This window comes from Poeciliopsis prolifica, unplaced genomic scaffold (genome assembly GCF_027474105.1).
Source record: "Poeciliopsis prolifica strain line A6 unplaced genomic scaffold, Auburn_PproV2 SCAFFOLD004, whole genome shotgun sequence".
In the NCBI taxonomy this organism is placed as follows: domain Eukaryota; kingdom Metazoa; phylum Chordata; class Actinopteri; order Cyprinodontiformes; family Poeciliidae; genus Poeciliopsis; species Poeciliopsis prolifica.
In genome coordinates, this window is record NW_026562379.1 from 19,172,003 (window position 1) to 19,192,327 (window position 20,325).

General features: G+C 38.0%; 1 protein-coding gene across 5 annotated transcripts; it reads left to right on the forward strand.

The window, feature by feature from the left end:
• The first annotated feature begins 377 nt into the window (after positions 1-377).
• On the forward strand, positions 378-18,349 carry LOC129358913 (P2Y purinoceptor 14-like). Of its 5 annotated transcripts, none has more exons than XM_055028159.1 (5): positions 378-430; positions 703-853; positions 10,365-10,530; positions 10,602-10,858; positions 16,266-18,349. In XM_055028159.1, exons 3-5 carry the CDS (start codon positions 10,444-10,446, stop codon positions 16,978-16,980), a joined length of 1,059 nt encoding a protein of 352 aa, XP_054884134.1. In that variant the 5' UTR covers positions 378-430; positions 703-853; positions 10,365-10,443; the 3' UTR covers positions 16,981-18,349. The 5 variants fall into 5 exon arrangements, 4 of the variants coding, with proteins under 4 accessions (XP_054884134.1, XP_054884135.1, XP_054884138.1 ...); XM_055028160.1 differs by having other exon boundaries at positions 386-430; positions 731-853; XM_055028162.1 differs by having other exon boundaries at positions 399-430; positions 716-853.
• Positions 18,350-20,325: the final 1,976 nt, after the last annotated feature.

Sequence of the window (20,325 nt, forward strand, 5' to 3'; positions counted from 1 at the left end):
CCTGATGGAGATTTGATCTGCTGATGGTTCTGGGTAGAAATGATGGGAAAACTTTATTTGAGGAGTTTGCATCGTCAACATGAAGGAGTCTTTATGTTTGACCCACTGGGTCGTTTGCAGACCTTCAGGTGAAGCAGTTTGTCTGCTGAAGGAAACCAGAGAACCAGCTGCAGCAGCTCCGCTCGTTTCGCTGCAGCAGCTGCTGCAGCAGGATGAAGCCTGTTGCTTCTTCCTGCTGTAAACAGGTTTTCTATGGAAAGCAGCTGACCAGGAAAACTGAGTTTTTTGTTTTGCAAATGAGCAGCAGTGCAGCAGGTTTCCGTTTTTCTCTTCCTCCTCCCCCAGCAGCTGCAGCAGCTGCAGCAGCAGCGCGCAGCTCACAGAGGGAGGAAGTCAGAGCAGTAATCTGGAGGCTGACAGACGCACACAGGTGAGTCCAGCAGGTAATTCTGATCATTTCCAGCTTTGACTCTGCGGAAGGTCAGAGGTCATCAGGCGATGCGCTTCAGATCCTTCATGTTTCCAGAGGAAACTGATCCAAACGTTTTGCGCTGAAAAGCTGCGGCGGTTTCTCACCTGGCAGCTGGGCAGCAGCTGCTTCCTTCGGTTCGGGTTTTGTGTCTGATGCGGTTCCGCGGTTTCTGCAAGAGAAAAGTTGAGATTGTCTGTAGATCAGCTGCTTGGAGTTTCTCTGACCTGCAGGTGAAAACCGCAGCGTTCTGCCCCACAGGGACGAACAGCCGCCAGAGGACAGAATATCGGAGGTTCGGAGTTTATGGATCGATACTTTGATGGTTCGACCTTCAAAGCGGCTGATGGAGAAGTGAGAGCAGCTTTCTAACTGGATCACGAGGTTCGGTTCTGCTTTTTGGACTCGTTTTTTTCCATTTCTCTGCACGTTTTAAAGCTGATCTGTTTTGGGTTTGGTTCTGATTCCTGGACCGTCCGGTCCGCCGCATTCACAGAACCGAACCACTGAATGGTTCGGTCTGATTTCACTCTTCCTGTTTGGGTTCGTTTGGGTCACAGTTAATCCAGGATTTAAATCTGTCTATTAAAAAAAATTAAATCAAATTCTCTAAAATAAAAAACGTCCGTCTCATTTTTCTGCCATAATTTAATAATTTATGGCAGAAATAATTTAATGCTTTCAGACGTGAAGCAGGAAAACTTCAGCCTGATTAAAAGTCAGTGAGAAAAAAGTTTGGATGTTTTGAAGGTTCCAGTTCAGTCCAGACTCATCAGGTCTGATCAGCATTAAATATTAAACATAATCAATTCAGTTGAAATATTCCAGATTTCTGCTGATTTCAATTGGTTCAGATTCTGAACCAATAAAACAACCAGATCCTCCTAAATGTCCACAAAACCAGAAATCCTCCCACATTTTGCATCAATATGATGATCAAACATTTATATTTTTTATAAAAGGCGTTTCAGCAAAAGAGTTTAAAAATAAACCAGCTGGAAAAACATGACAGGAAAAGGAACGAAACGTTTGAACCCAAAACGGCGTTTTGCAGAGTCAGCAGCCTGACTCCATGTTAGTTAGTTAGTTAGTTAGTTAGTTAGTTAGTTAGTTAGTTAGTTAGTTAGTTAGTTAGTTAGTTAGTTAGTTAGTTAGTTAGTTAGTTTTTTACATGGTATTTTTTCCTCCTCTGGGACATAAAAATGACTCAATTTGACTAATAAAATCCTGCGGTCAACAGCATCAAAGACTTTTTTCATGTCAATAAATGAGCTGCTCCTCATTTCTCTGAACTTTATTTTGTTTTGTTGCTGTGATCATTAACTGATGTGATCAGTTAATGATCAGTTTGTTTCTCCGCTGTTTTAGAGACAATCAGCAGCTGTTAGCATGCTGTTAGCATGCTGTTAGTGCGACGCTGTGCTTGCCCTTTAAATGTGGGACTGAATGGGGGCCAGTCAGTCAGACACCAACTTCAGTATCATGAGCGTTCACACGTTCATCTGTTGCCAGCTTCTCATTGGACGAGCGTCCAAAAACGTGAGAAAAAAAATAATGTTTTTGTGTGAGAACACAAGCCGCCCCTCCATGGAATGACGCCCTGGGCTGTGAGTCGATCCTCCGCAGTAAAAAACGGTCTAATGGGAAGCAAGGCCATTTGTGAAGGGATTAGTTCATCACGCTAACATTGCTGTTTACTTCTTGATATCATGTGAAAACAGGAAGCAGCATTAATCTGTAAATCCACCAAATCAAAAGCCGACAATAAACATTGAGACTCTTAGTTTCTGCTGCTGCACAGATTTAATCTGCTGCAGTCATTAACTGATCACATCTAATCCAATAATCCATTAACTAGGTAATATATCAGAGAAGGGGAGGAGGGGGAGCAATTTGTGATGTTACACAGATTAGCAGAAATAATCTGGATTATTCCTCAGACGTTCAAATAACATTTCACGGCTTCAGTTGCTCTTCTGGTTTGACTAAATGAATATGAAGGTTTTTTTCAGCCATAAACCAAGAGCACACAATTTCATTTTGAAAGCAGGGTTTAATGTCTTTCCTATGAAAGCTGCTCCTCGCGCTGATGAAGCTGCAGGGCCGGTCCAAGGCTGCATGAGGCCCGGGGCAGAACCTGACCCACGGGCCCCTCACTGCTAAAACATCAGAACCTCTAACAGCTTCTGTTGGATTTAATCTGGGAGATTAAAGTAGATTAACTGACCAACCTAAAAGCAATCAGTTATAATTACAGTTTAGTAATTTGTATTTGTGAACAAACAGCTTGTTGCTCTCAGTTGAGTTTTTTTTATGCATTTCTGACACATAAGCAGAAATTTCCTTCAACATTTTAATAAAGTGAGCAGAAATCTGCCCCAGCATGTGAGCAGCGTTTTCTCATGACTGTTATCGTTGCCTTTTCTTTGTGGCTTTCTGCAGATGTTTGATGTTTCGATAAGCTGCTTCAGAACCGACCTGAGACGGGTTCTGAACCCAGAACGTTTCAGTTCTTATTAAATATGATGACCTATTTCACACATGAACCGACTGATGCAAAGATAAAACCTCTGATGAGAGCAATTACTGTAAATACTGGAATAGATTCCTTACATATTTGATTAGACATGATGTTCATCAATACAGTAAAGCTGGTTAACTTAACAGATTATTTCAGACATTCAACCAACAATAAAGAAAATCTGACATAAAATATTGAACTTTATTATGCTAAATTATGAGCAAATATGACCTAAATTAACAAATATAATCTGAGTTCAGTTAAACTGAGCCAAGGGAGGCTAATAGTCATTAATTTAAGTCAATTTAACTTAGATATGTTAACCTAAGTTGTAATACACCAAGCTAGGCTTTAAAAAGCTAAAAACAATTAAATTAAAATATCTGAAGTCTTAGAAAATAAGACTTTGATTTAACTGTTTAATAACAGGCTAAACATCATTAATTTAAGTCATGGTAAATATGCTAAGCTAAGTGATGGTACAGCAGGCTGTGACTGATAAAACATGAGCTAAAGCTTTTATCAAGTAAAGCTCGGTGAGAGATGAGGATTAATTCTGTAGAGCAAAGAATTAAATTCATTTTAATTTACTTTAACTAAAGCAAAGGCAATCTAAGATAAATCAGAAAAAGCTAAGATGAAATAAGATAAACATAAAACATCCAACTGAAGCCAAACATAGCAAAGACAAGCTAACATTAGCTAACAATGAGTCAAGGTTAGCTAGTATGTGAACATTTAAGCTGAAATAAATTTGCACACGCCGACATGAACACGAGCTTAGCTGAACTAAACCAACAATAAATCTAAACTAAACCAACATAAATCTAAACTAAACCAACATAAATCTAAACTAAACCAACATAAATCTAAACTAAACCAACAATAAATCTAAACTAAACCAACATAAATCTGAACTAAACCAACAATAAATCTGAACTAAACCAACATAAATCTAAACTAAACCAACAATAAATCTAAACTAAACCAACAATAAATCTAAACTAAACCAACAATAAATCTAAACTAAACCAACAATAAATCTGAACTAAACCAACAATAAATCTGAACTAAACCAACATAAATCTAAACTAAACCAACAATAAATCTGAACTAAACCAACATAAATCTAAACTAAACCAACGATAAATCTGAACTAAACCAACGATAAATCTGAACTAAACCAACATAAATCTGAACTAAACCAACAATAAATCTGAACTAAACCAACATAAATCTAAACTAAACCAACAATAAATCTAAACTAAACCAACAATAAATCTAAACTAAACCAACATAAATCTAAACTAAACCAACATAAATCTGAACTAAACCAACAATAAATCTAAACTAAACCAACATAAATCTAAACTAAACCAACGATAAATCTGAACTAAACCAACGATAAATCTGAACTAAACCAACGATAAATCTGAACTAAACCAACATAAATCTAAACTAAACCAACAATAAATCTGAACTAAACCAACAATAAATCTAAACTAAACCAACATAAATCTGAACTAAACCAACAATAAATCTAAACTAAACCAACATAAATCTGAACTAAACCAACATAAATCTGAACTAAACCAACATAAATCTGAACTAAACCAACAATAAATCTGAACTAAACCAACAATAAATCTGAACTAAACCAACAATAAATCTGAACTAAACCAACATAAATCTGAACTAAACCAACATAAATCTAAACTAAACCAACATAAATCTAAACTAAACCAACGATAAATCTGAACTAAACCAACATAAATCTGAACTAAACCAACAATAAATCTAAACTAAACCAACATAAATCTGAACTAAACCAACAATAAATCTGAACTAAACCAACATAAATCTAAACTAAACCAACATAAATCTAAACTAAACCAACGATAAATCTAAACTAAACCAACGATAAATCTAAACTAAACCAACATAAATCTAAACTAAACCAACAATAAATCTGAACTAAACCAACAATAAATCTAAACTAAACCAACAATAAATCTAAACTAAACCAACATAAATCTAAACTAAACCAACGATAAATCTAAACTAAACCAACAATAAATCTAAACTAAACCAACAATAAATCTAAACTAAACCAACATAAATCTAAACTAAACCAACAATAAATCTAAACTAAACCAACATAAATCTAAACTAAAACAACGATAAATCTGAACTAAAACAACGATAAATCTGAACTAAACCAATGATAAATCTAAACTAAACCAACATAAATCTAAACTAAACCAACATAAATCTAAACTAAACCAACAATAAATCTAAACTAAACCAACGATAAATCTAAACTAAACCAACGATAAATCTAAACTAAACCAACAATAAATCTAAACTAAACCAACATAAATCTAAACTAAACCAACAATAAATCTGAACTAAACCAACATAAATCTGAACTAAACCAACAATAAATCTAAACTAAACCAACGATAAATCTAAACTAAACCAACATAAATCTAAACTAAACCAACATAAATCTAAACTAAACCAACATAAATCTGAACTAAACCAACAATAAATCTAAACTAAACCAACATAAATCTGAACTAAACCAACAATAAATCTAAACTAAACCAACATAAATCTGAACTAAACCAACAATAAATCTGAACTAAACCAACATAAATCTGAACTAAACCAACGATAAATCTGAACTAAACCAACATAAATCTGAACTAAACCAACGATAAATCTCAACTAAACCAACGATAAATCTAAACTAAACCAACATAAATCTGAACTAAACCAACGATAAATCTGAACTAAACCAACATAAATCTGAACTAAACCAACATAAATCTGAACTAAACCAACGATAAATCTGAACTAAACCAACAATAAATCTAAACTAAACCAACATAAATCTGAACTAAACCAACATAAATCTGAACTAAACCAACAATAAATCTAAACTAAACCAACATAAATCTGAACTAAACCAACGATAAATCTGAACTAAACCAACATAAATCTGAACTAAACCAACAATAAATCTGAACTAAACCAACAATAAATCTAAACTAAACCAACATAAATCTGAACTAAACCAACAATAAATCTAAACTAAACCAACATAAATCTAAACTAAACCAACGATAAATCTAAACTAAACCAACAATAAATCTAAACTAAACCAACAATAAATCTGAACTAAACCAACATAAATCTGAACTAAACCAACGATAAATCTAAACTAAACCAACATAAATCTAAACTAAACCAACAATAAATCTAAACTAAACCAACATAAATCTAAACTAAACCAACGATAAATCTGAACTAAACCAACAATAAATCTGAACTAAACCAACAATAAATCTAAACTAAACCAACATAAATCTGAACTAAACCAACAATAAATCTAAACTAAACCAACATAAATCTAAACTAAACCAACGATAAATCTAAACTAAACCAACAATAAATCTAAACTAAACCAACAATAAATCTGAACTAAACCAACAATAAATCTGAACTAAACTAACAATAAATCTGAACTAAACCAACATAAATTTGAACTAAACCCACAATAAATCTGAACTAAACCCACAATAAATCTGAACTAAACCAACGATAAATCTGAACTAAACCAACAATAAATCTAAACTAAACCAACGATAAATCTAAACTAAACCAACATAAATCTAAACTAAACCAACAATAAATCTAAACTAAACCAACAATAAATCTAAACTAAACCAACATAAATCTAAACTAAACCAACAATAAATCTAAACTAAACCAACGATAAATCTAAACTAAACCAACAATAAATCTAAACTAAACCAACATAAATCTAAACTAAACCAACAATAAATCTGAACTAAACCAACATAAATCTGAACTAAACCAACGATAAATCTAAACTAAACCAACATAAATCTAAACTAAACCAACGATAAATCTAAACTAAACCAACAATAAATCTAAACTAAACCAACATAAATCTGAACTAAACCAACAATAAATCTAAACTAAACCAACATAAATCTGAACTAAACCAACATAAATCTGAACTAAACCAACGATAAATCTAAACTAAACCAACGATAAATCTAAACTAAACCAACGATAAATCTAAACTAAACCAACATAAATCTAAACTAAACCAACGATAAATCTAAACTAAACCAACGATAAATCTGAACTAAACCAACATAAATCTGAACTAAACCAACATAAATCTGAACTAAACCAACGATAAATCTGAACTAAACCAACATAAATCTAAACTAAACCAACGATAAATCTGAACTAAACCAACGATAAATCTGAACTAAACCAACATAAATCTGAACTAAACCAACAATAAATCTAAACTAAACCAACAATAAATCTGAACTAAACCAACAATAAATCTGAACTAAACCAACAATAAATCTAAACTAAACCAACATAAATCTAAACTAAACCAACAATAAATCTAAACTAAACCAACAATAAATCTGAACTAAACCAACATAAATCTGAACTAAACCAACAATAAATCTAAACTAAACCAACATAAATCTGAACTAAACCAACAATAAATCTAAACTAAACCAACATAAATCTGAACTAAACCAACGATAAATCTGAACTAAACCAACGATAAATCTAAACTAAACCAACAATAAATCTAAACTAAACCAACATAAATCTGAACTAAACCAACAATAAATCTAAACTAAACCAACATAAATCTAAACTAAACCAACAATAAATCTGAACTAAACCAACAATAAATCTAAACTAAACCAACATAAATCTAAACTAAACCAACAATAAATCTGAACTAAACCAACATAAATCTGAACTAAACCAACATAAATCTAAACTAAACCAACATAAATCTGAACTAAACCAACAATAAATCTAAACTAAACCAACAATAAATCTGAACTAAACCAACATAAATCTGAACTAAACCAACATAAATCTAAACTAAACCAACATAAATCTGAACTAAACCAACATAAATCTAAACTAAACCAACATAAATCTAAACTAAACCAACATAAATCTAAACTAAACCAACATAAATCTGAACTAAACCAACATAAATCTAAACTAAACCAACATAAATCTAAACTAAACCAACATAAATCTAAACTAAACCAACATAAATCTAAACTAAACCAACAATAAATCTAAACTAAACCAACAATAAATCTAAACTAAACCAACATAAATCTAAACTAAACCAACGATAAATCTAAACTAAACCAACATAAATCTAAACTAAACCAACAATAAATCTAAACTAAACCAACATAAATCTGAACTAAACCAACAATAAATCTAAACTAAACCAACAATAAATCTGAACTAAACCAACGATAAATCTAAACTAAACCAACAATAAATCTGAACTAAACCAACAATAAATCTGAACTAAACTAACAATAAATCTAAACTAAACCAACATAAATCTGAACTAAACCAACAATAAATCTGAACTAAACTAACAATAAATCTAAACTAAACCAACATAAATCTGAACTAAACCAACAATAAATCTGAACTAAACCAACATAAATCTAAACTAAACCAACAATAAATATAAACTAAACCAACAATAAATCTAAACTAAACCAACAATAAATCTGAACTAAACCAACAATAAATCTAAACTAAACCAACAATAAATCTAAACTAAACCAACATAAATCTAAACTAAACCAACATAAATCTGAACTAAACCAACAATAAATCTAAACTAAACCAACATAAATCTAAACTAAACCAACGATAAATCTAAACTAAACCAACGATAAATCTAAACTAAACCAACGATAAATCTGAACTAAACCAACAATAAATCTAAACTAAACCAACAATAAATCTGAACTAAACCAACAATAAATCTAAACTAAACCAACAATAAATCTGAACTAAACCAACATAAATCTAAACTAAACCAACATAAATCTGAACTAAACCAACAATAAATCTAAACTAAACCAACATAAATCTAAACTAAACCAACAATAAATCTGAACTAAACCAACAATAAATCTGAACTAAACCAACAATAAATCTAAACTAAACCAACGATAAATCTAAACTAAACCAACAATAAATCTAAACTAAACCAACGATAAATCTAAACTAAACCAACAATAAATCTAAACTAAACCAACATAAATCTGAACTAAACCAACATAAATCTGAACTAAACCAACGATAAATCTGAACTAAACCAACATAAATCTGAACTAAACCAACAATAAATCTAAACTAAACCAACAATAAATCTAAACTAAACCAACAATAAATCTAAACTAAACCAACAATAAATCTGAACTAAACCAACAATAAATCTAAACTAAACCAACATAAATCTAAACTAAACCAACGATAAATCTAAACTAAAACAACGATAAATCTGAACTAAAACAACGATAAATCTGAACTAAACCAATGATAAATCTAAACTAAACCAACAATAAATCTGAACTAAACCAACAATAAATCTAAACTAAACCAACAATAAATCTAAACTAAACCAACAATAAATCTGAACTAAACCAACAATAAATCTAAACTAAACCAACATAAATCTAAACTAAACCAACAATAAATCTGAACTAAACCAACAATAAATCTAAACTAAACCAACGATAAATCTAAACTAAACCAACAATAAATCTAAACTAAACCAACATAAATCTAAACTAAACCAACGATAAATCTGAACTAAACCAACAATAAATCTGAACTAAACCAACATAAATCTAAACTAAACCAACAATAAATCTAAACTAAACCAACAATAAATCTAAACTAAACCAACAATAAATCTGAACTAAACCAACAATAAATCTAAACTAAACCAACATAAATCTAAACTAAACCAACAATAAATCTGAACTAAACCAACATAAATCTAAACTAAACCAACAATAAATCTAAACTAAACCAACGATAAATCTAAACTAAACCAACGATAAATCTGAACTAAACCAACAATAAATCTAAACTAAACCAACGATAAATCTAAACTAAACCAACAATAAATCTAAACTAAACCAACATAAATCTAAACTAAACCAACATAAATCTAAACTAAACCAACAATAAATCTAAACTAAACCAACATAAATCTAAACTAAACCATACTCAACTAAAAGCGAAGGATAAAACTGTTTAGCTACATCAGCGACATGAAACCAAGGAAGCCAGAATAATGTGAGCATCTCTTCGATCTGCACTGCAGCTCATTTAAGAACAACTAAAAACTGAAAACACTTAGAAAGCAGGAAGGTCCAGTTTGTGTCCAGTTGTTCTTTCAGTTCACAGAGATAACTGGTGACCGTTTGCACCTCATCCTGCTCTGTCCTCTGGTTCTGATAAATCCAGCTCAGGCTTCGTTTGGTGAGTCACTGTGAAGGAATCGGTCCAAACTCCCGAACCCGAACCAGAACCAGAACCAGAGACGATGAACAGCAGCAACTCCACCGAATGTGAACCAGTTCACCAATCGGCCAACACCTTCTTCATGGTGATCTACAGCCTGGTTTTTCTGGTGAGTGTTTGGTTGGAGCTTCATGGTTGGTCGTCGTCGCTGCAGTGTGACCCGGTTCCTGTCGTCCTCAGGTGGGTTTGTTCCTGAACGGATTCACGCTGCGGGTTTATTTCTGCGTGTCGCAGCGCCAGTCCAGCAGCGTCACCGTCTTCCTGAAGAACCTGGCGGCGTCCGACTTCCTCATCAGCCTCTGCCTCCCGCTGCGCATCATGAACTTCTCCACCAACTCCACCCTCATCCGACAGGTCTACTGCAACTTCGGCGCCTCGGCCTTTTACCTCAACATGTACGCCAGCATCCTGTTCATGGGCTACATCGCTGCCAACAGGTAGGCCTGAGCTATCAACCCACTGAAAGCATCCAGATGGTTTCAGGTCATTCCAACTCAAAGCAACACAAACATTCATTAATCTGCATTTTATCTGCCTAAGTTATTTCTATTTCTAGAAATGCAGAAATAGATTTAAAATAGATCCGTCTGAACGGCTGATAAGCTGAAGTTCCTCGGGGTTTTCCACTGAAACACCTTTTGATCATTTTCTTCTGCTTTTCCTTTCAGAACTTCACTCTGTTAGTTTCCATCTTGCTGCAGAATCTGGAACTTTTACTCAGCAGTTTGAAGCCCATAATGACGCAACATGTTTTACCATATTTATTTTTATTTTAAGTGGAAGAAAATCTCCAGGGAAAAGCAGCAGGAAGCTGGAATCCCTGCAGAGTCTTGGCTTAAATTAGCTGCATTAATGTGTTACCTGCTGCTGTCATGAAAATGTTGCGTTTATCAGCTCAGAGGAGGAGCTGTGGCGGGGGGCGGGGCTAAGTCCTCCCAGGCATTTTGCAGCAGAATGGTTGCCATGGAGATGAAAGGATTTCTCCAACATGAAATAATCAAAGCAACAAGTTTGATTTAGTTGAGGGAATATCGTCATAACATGATGTGAAGATAAAGATTAGAAAGGAAACACTGGATGTATGAATCAGTAGAAATGTCATGTAGTGGTGAAGTAGAGATGGTGAGGCAGACGCTGGAGACCCAGGTAGGTGAATGGTGAGTAATTTAATGAAAATAATCCACAAAAACACGTCAACAGAGTCCGCGGCCAGGCAGCACGGCTGAGCGGAAGCCAGGGCTCAACGCCGGTAGCAACTGGTCATACAGGCGGCTAAACACACAACGGCAGACAAAGGCAAAAGTACGACAACGACAAACTGACAAGAACCCGACGAGGAACAGAGGACACAGGAGGGACTAAATACACTGAGGGTAATCAGGGGAATAAGACACACCTGGGAACAATCAAGGGGAAGACAGGACAACGAGGAGAACTCAGGACACAGAAACAGAATAAAACACAGAAAAACACAGAACCTGACAAGAAAACTCAAATGAGTTGATAAAATCCATAAAAGTTCAAATTATACAATAATAAACAAAAACAATAATAAAATCTAGGATGATGAGGAACAATATCTTATTATTAACAACCAAAACAAAAATAAATTCTATACAGTGAGATATAAACCAGTCAGAGTGAATTTTGCTTCCAGACCATCTGACCTCTGACCTCTGACCTTTCAGGAAGCATCTGGTTCAGTTGCCATCGGCGACACGAACCAGCCGTGTTGGTGGGAAAGTTTCTGTATGTGAATCTGAATTAGAGCAGAGAGCCTGAATTCATCGGGTCTCTGGTCCGATAAGCAAAGAGCAGCAACCGGAACCGGAACCAGAACCGGAACCAGAACCAGAACCGGAACACGGGCTGCGTTCGCCCGACCCGTCGCTGCCGGTTTCACTGCCGGCTGAGGGAAACGTCTCAGCGGCGGCGAACCACTTCCTGTCATTTAGAGACGCTTCTCTCAGCTGCATCTAAATAAAGGAGTTTGTGCATCAAGTGTCTGATATTTGACTCTGAGCAGAAATGCTGACACCAAACTCTGAGCTGCAAATGAAAGAGCCTTTTATTCTCACAATAAAGAGAATAAAGAATAAATGCATGAAGTCCTCCATCAACCCAAAGGAAACTTTGACTAGAACAGATTGTTGATGGTCGCCGTCCTCATCACGCCTTGTTGCTGCCTCTGCATCATCCATGGATGACATGGTGGTTTGAGGTTCTTCATTCGTGGACCGAAGGAAATGATGGAATTTACATCTTAGCAGATGTAGTTTCTCTAATTCGATCCGTCCCTTTAAGGCCAGCGGTTTGGGACGAAAAGCAGCTGTGGAAGCTCCCAGTTGGTTGAGTTCACACCAGAAACACTCGTCTGCTGTCGGCGCAGTGGCCAGCAGCCAGCCTACAGAAAGGAAAAGCATCAGTGGAGGATGCTGCCAAACCTGAAAAGCTCCCTGCCTCTTCTGTCTGACAGACGGAGGATTCAGCTGATAATGGATGACATGACGTTTGATCTAACTGATAACTTAGCAATAAATTAACTCTACTAATCTGGAACAAACATCCAGAAAACTGCAAAACTGTTGAAACACTGAGATCCTTTAAATCAAGTTACATTAGAGCGACTGTAGATGATCAATAACTGCAGTATTGATTACTATGGTCTGGATTATAACATTTCATGATCTCAACGTTTCGGCCTGTTGAATCAACGTCAGGCAGAAAATGTGTTTTAGTATTTTTTAATGTTAAGATGTAAAGTTAATTGCTGCTTACATAATCGTACAGTGAAAAGTTTTATATTTTCTATGAAGCTTTAGATGGAAAAAGGGGCGGAGCTTGGTCCTGAAGTGACACAGAGTGGATCCCGTCACGCTGACGCTCCAATGAGCCGCTGATGAAGACGCTTTGCAGACAGAACCTGGAACGGTTCTGTGACTTAAACATCTGGATCCCAGGAAAATGTGGGCAGGTTGTTCCTCTGGTTAAAATGGACCCTGTTGGTTAAAATGGACCCGATTGGTTCAAATGGACCCGATTGGTTCAAATGGACCCGGTTGGTTAAAATGGACCCGGTTGGTTAAAATGGACCCGATTGGTTGAAATGGACCCGGTTGGTTGAAATGGACCCGGTTGGTTGAAATGGACCCGGCTGGTTGAAATGGACCCGGTTGGTTGAAATGGACCCAATTGGTTAAAATGGACCCGGCTGGTTGAAATGGACCTGATTGGTTAAAATGGACCCGGTTGGTTAAAATGGACCCGATTGGTTGAAATGGACCCGGTTGGTTGAAATGGACCCGATTGGTTCAAATGGACCCGATTGGTTGAAATGGACCCGGTTGGTTGAAATGGACCCGGTTGGTTGAAATGGACCCGGCTGGTTGAAATGGACCCGGTTGGTTGAAATGGACCCAATTGGTTAAAATGGACCCGATTGGTTAAAATGGACCCGGCTGGTTGAAATGGACCCGGTTGGTTAAAATGGACCCGGTTGGTTAAAATGGACCCGGTTGGTTAAAATGGACCCGGCTGGTTGAAATGGACCCGGTTGGTTGAAATGGACCCGGCTGGTTGAAATGGACCCGGTTGGTTGAAATGGACCCGGCTGGTTGAAATGGACCCGGTTGGTTGAAATGGACCCGGTTGGTTGAAATGGACCCGGCTGGTTGAAATGGACCCGGTTGGTTAAAATGGACCCGGTTGGTTGAAATGGACCCGGTTGGTTAAAATGGACCCGGTTGGTTGAAATGGACCCGGTTGGTTGAAATGGACCCGGTTGGTTGAAATAGACCCGGTTGGTTGAAATGGACCCGGTTGGTTGAAATGGACCCGGTTGGTTAAAATGGACCCGGCTGGTTGAAATGGACCCGGCTGGTTGAAATGGACCCGATTGGTTGAAATGGACCCGGTTGGTTGAAATGGACCCGGCTGGTTGAAATGGACCCGGCTGGTTGAAATGGACCCGGTTGGTTGAAATGGACCCGGCTGGTTGAAATGGACCCGGCTGGTTGAAATGGACCCGGCCATCGTCTGCATTGGTCTGACAGACTGAATCATGCAGTGAAGCTAACAGACCCACAGCTCCATCTGATCCACTTCCTTGTTTTCATTCCATATCTGATTGTTGCCGGGGCAACAAGCTCGCTGCCATGTAAACAACAAGAAAATATTAAAATAGAGTCGGGACACGTCTGAGCCTGACGGCCGGTTTGACCTGTTCACTTCCTGTTTCTGGTGCTAATCAGAGCATCTGGTGCTAAATTTGCACTGTTTGCATGAACCTGTGTGATCAGAGTCTCATTTCTCGGCAGATCAGATGAATGAGATCATCTGAAATGGACCCATCATGAGAACATGAGATTCACTCACTGACGGCTCAGACGGTTCCAGGATGTGGTTGAGCGAACAGACAGAGCTTCATGCTAACTCAGGGCAGCTGAAATGGTTTTGGTCTGTAGTAACCAGAACCGGGCTCAGTGAAATGCTCTGAGCCCGGTTCTGGTTCTGCTGGACCAGACCCAGCAGAGAGCATGAGAGGATGCATCGGTCGGTGGGTCCAGGAGGACTGAGCACTGCAGGCCAGCAGCTCCTTGCTCTGCTGGGTTTCCATAGAAAACTATTAAACTAATAACTGAATAAATCGGATCAATTGGAGTTTTTAGTTCTAGTTTCCTGGAGGTTTTTCTTCTCCTCTCATTCTCAGTCCTGCTTGTGTTTGAACCGTCCAGGAACATGAAGTTGCTCCTGCAAGGCGACTTGTTCACATTTCATCCATGAACCTGAGAGTTTAGTGTCCAGAGTGTGAAGTGATGTCGGCTCAGACTCAATGCACCAGCTGTGAATCTGCTGTTCCTGAATCCCAGGAGTTAGAATATAATAATCTGTTTCTGCTCATTTTTATCTGTCCAGCTCTGAACCCTGCGGCGTTTCTGTGGACACATTCAGCTCATATTTCACTTTCTTTCTTTTCTGTCTCCATCTTGAAGCTTTTTCTGCTTGAACCTTTAGGGAATATTTTAGTTTCAGAGTCTGAAACGTTTCTGTCTTTTATTTTACTGGCAGCTGCTGGTTTGACTGAGTTGTATTGTTGGAGCTGTGAGTCGCTGTGTTTGTCTGGTCTGGCAGGCTGGACCTGGAGATCTGGGTAATGAGGTTTCGGTTTTGGACGTTCAGTGATGTTGTGGTTAAACTTTGACGCTTTATATCTGCCTTCTCCGACTGTCACCTGAACAGGTTGTGGCTCTGATCCTCCTCCAGCTGCTGTAAAGGTTTCCTAAAGTGAGCGATAATGACGGTTCTGCCTGGAGCGTCTAGTCGGTACCGCAGCTCCACGAGTCCAGACAGCATGTACTCTGCTGCCCCCTAGTGGAATTACAACACAAGTGTAATTCATTTGCTCCAAACTAAAGAACCTTAAAAATGGGGTTTTATATAAATTACTCTTAGTTTAGTTCTTTTTGTCACTGATGTAATTCTTACCTCTTTTCTTTTCTTTGTCTCATTTTAATGTTTCTTGCTGCTTCATCTGCTGGTTTCATGTTAAACCACTTTGAATACTTTCTGTAGATAAAATGTAGTTTAAACCAGATTGTTAAGGATAATTAACTCAAACCAAACCTTTGACACATGAAGGCGAGTCGGTCTCCAGACTTTCTGTTCTGATGAAACTGTCAGCTGGTTTTTCTCTGTAACAGGAAGTTCTGTGCCGGCATTAAACAGAGACAACATTTAACTGCAATCAGTTGAATCGCCTGCTGAGGGAAACGTCACGTCCTGCATGTCAGCCTGCTTTTCACCCAAACTGCAGCTTTTCCTTTGTGACGGCTCTTTTCCCTGCAGGTACATGAAGATCGTCCATCCTCTGGGAAACCACTTCATCCAAAAGGCCCGAGCCGCTTACATCATCTCCATGGTGACGTGGGGTTTCCTCCTGACCATGACCAGCACCTACGTGATCCTGTCCCTCCTCACCCACAACCATCGGGACAATCTGCCCGGTCTGGTCAGCTGTGACGTCCTGCACAGCGACCAGCTCAGCCTGCTCTACAAGGTCATCCACGCCTGCTCCGCCGCCATCTTCCTGGCCGTCCTCATCAGCCTCATCTGGTTCTACTACAGCACGTCCCGCCGGCTGGCGCAGGCGCAGAACAATCAGTCCATTTCCAGCAACTCCAAGAAGCTCGCCAAGTCCCAGCGGAACATGCTGGTTCTGGTCACGGTCTTCTGCATCTGCTTTGTCCCGTACCACCTCATCCGCCTTCCCTACGCCTTCATGAAGACGCTGGTCTGCTCCTGGAGCGGCTGGTTCTTCTACCTGAAGGAGCTGACCGTCCTGGTGTCGGTCCTCAACGTCTGCTTGGACCCTCTCATCTACTTCATCTTCTGCAAGGCGTTCCGGGCCCAGATGAGCATGAGGCGGGTCTTCAACGACACGGACACTCCGACGCAGGTGGACACCACCGACAGGCGGAGCAGCGACGGATGGATGAGCTCCTTCAGGAACCTCAGGAGGTTGTCAGTCGTCTCGCTCACCAAGCAAACCAGCGTCTTGTAGACGTCACACCATCCTGGACTTTAGAACATTAGAACAGTTAGCACCAGTAGCACCGTTAGCACCGATAGCACAGTTAGCACAGTTAGAACAGTTAGCACCAATAGCACAGTTAGCACCGTTAGCACAGTTAGCACCGATAGCACAGTTAGCATAGTTTGCTCCGTTAGCACATTTAGCACAGTTAGCATCATTAGCATAGTTAGCACAGTTAGCAGCTCAGACAGCAGTGTCGTTCTACGATGTGAACACAGAGACAAGTGGAGGCTAGTTAGCTTAGCTTCGTACGGTGGCCCTGAGGTGCAAAACACAACAACATTAACAAAAACACAACAACATTAACGAAAACACAACAACATTAACAAAAAACACAACAACATTAACAAAAACACAACAACATTAACGAAAGCACTACAACATTAAGGAAAACACAACGGAAGAGGTAGGTCCCAGTGGGAGACCTAAGAAGTCGCTGATTGGACGACAGGTCGTTTTACTTTTGAACCGGAAGTTATGCTGGAGTGCTTCGTTTGATTGAAAACCTAAGGAAGCGGGAATACAGTCACTTCGCCATGTATTGCCCGAACTGTGGAAAGGAGGTGGTTGAGCCGTCACCAAATTTTTGCAGTAATTGTGGCAAGAGGCTTCAAGAAACTTGTATGGAGGATACTCCACAATGTTCAAGTAAGTTAAAAAGTATAAAGGAAGATTCATATTTCTTATGGATGTAGTAACTTGCTAACGCTAGTGGTCTCCAGACCGTGTCCACTGTCATCTAGTTGTTCATTATAAATGCAATTAAAAGTACACAAAGTCGCTATAATACAGCAGAATTGTATTAGCTATATATCGTAAGGTACGTTACAGCTTTAGGCACTACTTTTTTAGGATAATTGGTGTCGTTCTGGTTCTGCTGCACTGCGATCAGGCTAGCCGCCTTTTTGGAAGCGAACTCGCACTTAATTTATACTTGTGGCAGCTTTACTTCAGTTCGTAATACATATCGTCTGTTTGCATGAATGTGATGTGCGACATTTTTTCTTTGCTTTACTTCTAGCACAACAGACTGTCCCATCCTGCCTCAGCACCTTCCTTGAATAGAAAAATGAGGAGCGACCAAAGTATTCTCTTGGGAGAAAGGGGTTAAAACAAAAGGTAGAAATGAAAGTTCGGGTAGGTGCTAAATTGGGTTCCCCTGTGTCGGGAGCGATCATTACAGCCAGAGAGACGAATGAGGCGGATCTGACCATTTTCACGTCGCTTCTGATCGATTTCTCGGTAAAACAACTCATATAATCATGTGAAGGTTGTAACATTGAGTTTAATTGGCAGCTGTTGTTTAAAAAATTGTATAATAAATAAATAAACAAGATCTTCTGATGCTGTTTTTTGTTATTTTATACGCCAAGAGAATCGCTCTTTTTCCAACGTTTCTCACGTAAGCCTGGCAGAAATAAGTCAGGCACCAAACACAGTTTTCCCAACACGTAGTGTGTATGTAAAGATTTTTGAGAATTTGGAAACAGTTGTTCTTTATTCCCCAAGGTTCGGTAAGGGTAGGAAAGAATGGAGGAAATTATAATCTGGTCCCCCTCCATAATATGGGAACAACTTAATTTACCAGCAAGATTTTTTTCTCTGTTTATTCCTCTCATCATCAACAATAAATCCTGTGATTTTGGTAGAATTTGCTCCTTGTTTGCCAGAGTTATGAGGGGAAAGCCATATATTTTAGGTGACTAAAATAATCTGTTGCCCCTTCAAAACATGGGGACTATTTACCAACAAGTCTTCAACTGTGCTTATTCATCTCTTCATCAACAACAAATTATTTGAAAACATTTCCTCTTTATTTGCCAGAGATATGAGGGGGAACCATATATTTTAGCCACCTGAAATAATGTGTCCCTTCCAAAACATGGGAACCAATTAATTTACCAGGAAAATGTTCTCTTCATTTCTCAAAGGTAAGTGGCCTTGGGATTTAAACTATCTTTCCACAGCTGTCTTATATCACATTATCCTTCTCGAAAACCATCAATGCACCCTGAGATGGCCAAGCCGAATGGCTTCAGTTTTGTCGCTATATGTAATTGGGCCCCGTGGAGGGATACGTGCGTCTTGTAAACCTGCGAGTTCTCAGAGCGATGCCTTGAGGATTCAGCTGCCTCAGCAGTCTCATTACAACATCACGTTTGACACGCAGGTTGTGTTTTAGTTTGAGAACTTGCCACATGGTCCGATAGCCAAATAATTGCCCTGGTCCTCTAAGCTCGGACATAATGACACGTCTCACTTCACGAAGTGGAGAGTAGTTGCCTCTTCAATGCAGCCCTGCTACTTTCAGATGAGTCTTTACTGAACGCATGCTAACCGACACTTCGTGGTTGGTCTGGAGCATGTCCAGTATCACCTCGTAAGTATGTCCTGACTCAAAATATTTACGAATAACAGTACTAAGGTTTGGATCACTGAGAACATTCTTGTTTTCAGCAATCAAGTTAAAGCCAGCATAACTTCCGGTTCAAAAGTAAAACGACCTGTCGTCCAATCAGCGACTTCTTAGGTCTCCCACTGGGACCTACCTCTTCCGTTGTGTTTTCCTTAATGTTGTAGTGTTTTTGTTAATGTTGTCGTGTTTTGTTAATGTTGTCGTTTTTGTTAATGTTGTAGTGTTTTCGTTAATGTTGTTGTGTTTTTGTTAATGTTGTAGTGTTTTTGTTAATGTTGTTGTGTTTTCGTTAATGTTGTCGTGTTTTCATTAATGTTGTTGTGTTTTTGTTAATGTTGTCGTGTTTTTGTTAATGTTGTCGTGTTTTTGTTAATGTTGTTGTGTTTTTCTTAATGTTGTTGTGTTTTGTTAATGTTGTTGTGTTTTTCTTAATGTTGTTGTGTTTTTGTTAATGTTGTTGTGTTTTCGTTAATGTTGTCGTGTTTTCATTAATGTTGTTGTGTTTTTGTTAATGTTGTTGTGTTTTCGTTAATGTTGTCGTGTTTTCTTAATGTTGTTGTGTTTTTGTTAATGTTGTTGTGTTTTCGTTAATGTTGTCGTGTTTTCATTAATGTTGTTGTGTTTTTCTTAATGTTGTGTTTTTGTTAATGTTGTAGTGCTTTCCTTAATGTTGTAGTGTTTTGCACCTCAGGGCCACCGTAGCTTCGAGTTGATGTGAATTATGTGCAGAAACACAACAGCTGAGCCACAGAGAGAAGCTGTTGACTTATTGGTCCGTCTGCGTCCTGATCATGACTGGAGGAACAAGGAGTGGACTTTGCAGGACGTGTTGGACTCTGGAGGTGGAGCCAGAATCCAACAGCTGCTGCTTCTCCACTGAAATAACAGTTTTTCAT